We start from the raw sequence: 6417 nt of genomic DNA on the forward strand, positions 1-6417 counted from the left end.
CCTGCACCATACACTGTGAGAAATTGGTTTTGGACATTGGACACTTTTGACCAACTCAGCAGCCTACTGGAATGTATATGGCCATATATCTTATTAGGCCTCAGTTACATTTACATAGGGCTGGGCAGAACACAGCAAGGCATCATGCCAAAGGTACATTACACAGTCCCTGTCCAATTTGATCATTACTCTATGGACCAAATTTGCTGGTTCAAAAGCTCTCCATAACAGGAGTATTTCATCAGGTTCAAAGATGATCTCATCATTTAGAAGAATGTTACTGACACACTATCAGAAGCGCTTTTAGCACAGGTTTTTATTATACTGTAACAAAACTTTAGAAAGCTGTGACAGTCACCATCTTAAACCCATTTTTCACCAATAAGTTGTTACCTAAGATGAATCAGGTACAGCAAGAACCTTGCTTGCAAAACTACAGGGCTTCCTCAAACGGGATTAATAATAGAGATTGTTGAACCGTAACAGGTGTCGAAAGAATAAAAGGAGCATAGATCACTCACCAATGAAAAGTTCAGAAAAATAAAAACATTTTCCCGAAACGTTTTGTTTTGGTTTACTGAGTGGCAACCTGCATTGCTTTGGTTTTGCTGTCTCTTACAGCAAGTATATGTTAAAAAAAAAAATCACTGCTCAGTTCCATTAGGCTCTGTCTCAGAGGTTGGAAGCCGTAGTTCAGAGTCATTTCTCACCATTGTGAAGAGGCTTACCACACAGAGCAGGGCAAGAAGCATTGTGATGGCACACAAACTGAACATGTTCCTGGTACCACTTTGGTAGTCACTGTCATGCAGTACAAGCAGCCCTAATCCAGCAAGCAGGTTCAGAGGAACTCTAAACCAGTTCAATACACCTATCTGCTCTTTCTCTGGGATTAATCTGCACCTCAGGAAACCCATAGCAGGAAAGTAGAGGCCACAAGCCAACTCGATGAGTAGAAATGCCAACAAGGACTCTGTTGGATGCTCTTGGCCTGGAGCAGTGGAGAAAGTCAGCATGAAGAGGGAAAAGAATACCATAAGAATTGAGAGACAAAGGACATGCATTGGCTGTAAATGGTATTTCTTGGAAGTAGCCAGACGATACAGTGATGATCCCGCTGCACTAGCTGCCATAAAGCTAGAAAAGGCAATGCCAAGAGGTGTATTATGTGGATCCAGAACTGGTGTCCAAAGGAAGATGAATATATAAACCACACTCTCAAATAATGCCTGGATGGTACCCAGAAGCAGTACTCTTCGGTCTCTCAGAAGACATCGCAGTCCATCTCCACATACTCTTCTAAAGCTACTGGTCTGTCCATAATTTTCATCCCACTCACGTATCACTAGGGCTACAGATAAAACCAGAAGAGGCACTGCAAGCACAGAGGGTGAAGCAGGACCCAGACCTAGCCACTCCGCACAGGCATTTGCAATTACTCCAGCAGCTATTGCTATGCCACCATTCCAGGCTGCAGCCCGAGTAAAGGTGTGGGGGAGCCACTCAGCTGGAAAATCGTGCTGTTCAGCATGTTCATGAGTGTACCATGCTTCAAAGGAAGAAAAGAGTAGAGAGCTTGAGAAGCCACCCAAAACCCTTCCAGTAATAAGCACAAAGTATTCCTGAGACAGCTTGCACAGGTAACTTGCTGAGAGGAGAAGGCAAAAAAGTATGCAGGATTTTCTGCGACCAAGTCGACTTGTCAGTGGAGCACTCACTAGACCTGCAAACACACTGGCCCCAAAGCCGCAGACATAGATGATAGCTATTTGTCCCTCCAGGAAGTGGTAGTGCTGGTATAACTTGTACAGGTATGGGCCCTGCAACCAATCTGCTGCCAGAGCTGGAAAGTAAGTTCTATAGAAGTCATATTGGAATTGTCGGAAGGCAGGGTTTCCCACAGCATTGCTGGAGGTTGATGGCTTAGAATGACAGGCAGAAAATTCCAGCACTGCCCACAGAGCTATCAGCCCCACAAGAACAAAGTATGCTGTAAGCAGCATAGTTATATCATCGAAGTGGCATTCTGAGATAAATCTGTAAAATAAAAGAAAAAAATAAGGATAAGACATAAGTATTGTTTTAAGCTTCACTTCTGTCATATGAAGTCATTCTGTAGAACACAGTATTTGTAATTAATTAAAAACCATACCCTGAACCCAAATCTGCCATTTGGGAAAAAAAACACACACATCACATATTATATTAATAAAACAGCCAGCACCAAGGGTCTTTGTGTTTCAAAAAATCTCTTGTGTATTATAATTGCATGTACAACCGACGTTTCGGTCCCTTTTGGGACCTTTTTCAAGGTGCAAATACATACAGCAACTCAGTTTAAATAGCCTCCTCCCATGAATCCAGGTTGTACATGCAATTATAATACACAAGAGATTTTTTGAAACACAAAGACCCTTGGTGCTGGCTGTTTTATTTTGATATTTATATGATATTCCGTGCATTTTGGAGTGTGGTGCTGTCGTGTGGACTGTGTTACATTATATATATATATATATATATATATATATATATATATATATATATATACACACACATATACAGTATATATATATATATATATATATGCGTAAATGCAATGTGCTTCCTAATGGACTGAATAATTATCTAAGGACACTATATCAAGGAAAACATGCAAGAAGCTGTTGATCAATGTCAATTAAACTGAAAAAGACAATGCTAAAACTCTTGTTCATCTATAAAGCACCCTCCATATACTGGGCTACAGCCAATATGGAACTCTATGAACTGTGTAATTATACTGGTATTTATAGGATCTATTTTCTGAAATCCTTAGGACCTGGAATTTTATGTAATGCACTATGGGATATATATTATATAAACTACAGTTTGGCCATTTCCCTTAAAGGGATGGTTTACCTTTAAGGTAACTTTTAGTATGTTATAGAATGCCCAATTCTAAGCAAATTTTTTTAACTGGTTATTATTTATTTTAAATGGTTTCTGAATTATTTGCTGTCCGCTTCTAACTTTATTCAGCTTTCAAATGGGGGTCACTGACCCCAGCAGCCAAAAAACTATTGCTCTGTGAGGCTACAATTTTATTGTTATGGTTACTTGTTATTACACATTCAGGTTCTATTCTATTTATAGAACAGTCTCTCATTCAAACCACTCCATGGTTGCAAAGGTAATTTGGACCCTAGCAACCAGCTAGCTGTTGAAACACCAAACTACAAATAAAAAATAAAGACCAATTGCAAATTGTCTTAGAATATTACCCTCTGCATCATACTAAAAGTTAGCTCAAAGGCGAACAACTACTTTAAAAAGACACAAACACACTAATATGAATGCATTTCACGACCTCCTTAAAAAAAGCCTCCTTATAATGTTTGCTGCCACCCTTCTCTACTGTCTGCCATCAACTGGTTCTTTTCTACCACCAAAAACCAACCACCACTGATAGCCGCCGCCGCTGCCTCCCACACAAATGCATGCAACCCACCTTCCCGCCACATCTCAACTTAACGGAACAGTAACACCAAAAAAGGAAAGTGTATAAAAGTAACTAAAATATAATGTGCTGCTGCCCTGCACTGGTAAAAGTTATGTGTTTACTTCAGAAAGTCTACTATAATTTATACAAATAAGCTGCTATGTAGCCATGGAGGCAGCCATTCAAAGGATAAAAGGCACAGGCACATAGCAGATGTGGCTACACAGCAGCTTATTATATAAATTATAGTAGTGTTACTGTAGCAAACACACCAGTTTTACCAGTGCAGGGCAACAGTACATTATATTTTTATTACTTGAAAGCTCTTTCATTTTTTGGTGTTACTGTTCTTTTAACATAAAACATAAATCAAAAGCAAGAACCATACACAGGGGAAAGGAACAAAGCAAAATGACATCAGAGATAAAACAAAGTAGAGGACTGGGAGCGCTGCAAAATGGACTTGGGAAAAGAGTGCAACAGGGAGGGGGCACAGAGGCTTGTAGGGGAGAGGAAGGGGACAAAAGCCACATCCATAGGAGCCCACCCCCATAACCCACAGGACAAGGGGCCATGCCACATTACTCATTAGGCCCCCAGTGATGTACATTATAATGAATAATGAATCCTATTAAAATGAACATATTAAAAATCCCTTTGAATTGCCTTGTGTTCTTATATGGCCACGTCTCTCATTTGTAACTTCAAATATTCTCATGGATTACGGAAGGGGCACAATTGTATATAGGGGAACACTAAAAGAGCCTTTTCACATACCTAAACCATTTACCCAATACAGTAGAATTCCTATTCCCATGTATTCGGCAAACATGAGAGCCAGCACATAGTACCGGTGTATATGGGCAGCGTAAGTCGGTAGCTGTTTCCCCTCCCTATAGTTATATATTACAGCCTACAGCAGCCAGTTGCCAAAGCTTCAGCTCTACCTACACGCCACTTTAGCGAGACAGCGCAAACAGATAAACAAGCTATACCTAACAAACGGAGTCCGTTCCACTCAAATATATGTGCGTGTTTGTACCAGCGAGTCCCATTATGGCATACCGCGGGGCAGTCCCGCTTTTCCTGACACAGCCCGCACCCCGGCCCGCTGCCTAAACGCCCCGGAACCCCGCTAACAATCACTTCCTTGATTTCAGCCGGACAGCGAATACCGACGTCACAAGTCTCATCTCGCGAGAATGTGACGTACACGTATATAAGCGCGGTGACGCCACACGTAGTTCCATAGTGGCAGTGATGAAGCCTTTGTGAAAGAGACAACTTTTTCTTTTTTGTGCAAATTGACCTTTTTAGATTTTTTAAACTGAGGGACCCTGTATATCTGTAAGTAGGGGCCAGATTTTTTTTACACAATAGCTAATTTAAGAGAGGACAGTAAATTAAATTTACCTTTTTGTTACCATGGGTTAAAGGGGCCTGGTATTTCTGTGCAACCAAGGGCCGCATTTTTCACATTGTAGGGACAGGACAAGGTTTAATTTTGGTAAAGGACATGAGCAAAAGCAACATTTTATTTCTAAAGGGGTGGTCCACCTTTAACTCTTAGGGGCACGTTTACTAATCCACGAATCCCGAATGGGAAAAAATCGGATTGGAAACGAAAATTTTGCGACTTTTTTGTCGCCGTAGCGTTTTTTCGTATTTTGCGCGTTTTTTTCATCGCCGTCACGACTTTATCGCATTTTGCACAACATTTTCGCCGCCGTCGCAATTTTTTCGTATTGAGCAATTGTAAACGGTGGAAAAACCAATCCGATTTTTTCGCAATGGCGACAAAAAAGTCGCGGAAAATATACAATAAAGTAACAGCAACGAAAAAATCGAGGAGCATATGAAAAAGTCGCGACGGCAAAGAAAAAGTCGCAAAAATACCGATTATTACGAAAAAAACGCGTTTGGGCGCTTTCAGTCCGTTCATGTATTAGTAAATCTGCCCCTAAGTATGATATAGATATTAATATTCTGGAGCCATGTGTAATTGATCTTCATTTTATATTTATTTTTATTTAGCTTGTTGCTTAGCAGCGCTCCAGTTTGGTATTTCAGCAGCTATCTGGTTGCCAGGGGCTTATTTACCCTAGCAATCAGGCTTTGATTTAAATGAGAGACTGGGATATAAATAGGAAGATAAATAGTAAAAAATATTGTAGCCTCATAGTGCAAAAGTATTTTGTCTGTATAAAAGCTATATAAAAGCAAGAAAAACGTAGAAGAGGAAGGTGAATAAAAAAAAAATAGTCAAGACCAGTTGCAAAGTTGCTAGGAATAGGACATCCTAAAACATACAAAAAGTTAACTTAAAGGAATAGTTCTGTGTAAAAATTAAACTGGGTAAAATTGACTGCGCAAAATAAAAAATATTTGTATTATAGTTAGGAAAAATAGTTATAGTTATAGAAAAATTTTATCTATAAAAATATTATCTATAAAGGCTGGAATGAGCAGATATCTAACATAATAGCCAGAGAACTTCTTCCTGCTTTCAGCTCTCTAACCTCTTAGTGACTTTAGGGGGGGGGGGCACATGGGACATAACTGTTCAGTTAGTTTGTGAGCACGCAGGTCAGATTGAAAAGTAAATAACTGAACAGTTATGTCCCAAAAGGCTAATTTAGGACAGGACAATGGTTGAAAGTAATCTTCCCTCTTTAGTGCTTTTTTGTGGAAATTAGGGCCATATTTCACAATATAGGGATAAAAGAGGGCTAATGTAGGAGACAACAATGGGTGAAATCATGAAGACTAGTCATTGTAACCTCCTATTAGCTTTTAGTATAAGGGATTTTACAGTGTGTTAATGAAGTAGAGAATTATAACAAATTTATCATATTGGATCCTGGGATGTACATTTGTTTAACTATATTTCCTGAAACTACACCATTGCAAAATGGTCAAATTGTTACCTGCCTTGGGCA

The 6417-nt window shown here is 39.6% G+C and overlaps 1 protein-coding gene across 1 annotated transcript; it reads right to left on the reverse strand.

Moving 5' to 3' along the window:
* Nucleotides 1-298: 298 nt before the first annotated feature.
* mfsd5 (major facilitator superfamily domain containing 5) lies at nucleotides 299-4558 on the reverse strand. Its single transcript, NM_001015939.2, has 2 exons — nucleotides 4474-4558; nucleotides 299-2037 (listed from the first exon to the last, which is right to left on the reverse strand). The coding sequence occupies exon 2, from the start codon at nucleotides 2001-2003 to the stop codon at nucleotides 645-647; it is 1359 nt and encodes a 452-aa protein (NP_001015939.1). The 5' UTR covers nucleotides 2004-2037; nucleotides 4474-4558; the 3' UTR covers nucleotides 299-644.
* Nucleotides 4559-6417: the final 1859 nt, after the last annotated feature.

The sequence above is a fragment of the Xenopus tropicalis genome, chromosome 2, assembly GCF_000004195.4.
Source record: "Xenopus tropicalis strain Nigerian chromosome 2, UCB_Xtro_10.0, whole genome shotgun sequence".
NCBI lineage: Eukaryota > Metazoa > Chordata > Amphibia > Anura > Pipidae > Xenopus > Xenopus tropicalis.

Excerpts from the sequence above, each read along its gene's own strand:
- mfsd5 (NM_001015939.2), bottom strand. The coding sequence starts at position 2,003 with ATGCTGCTTACAGCATACTTTGTTCTTGTGGGGCTGATAGCTCTGTGG.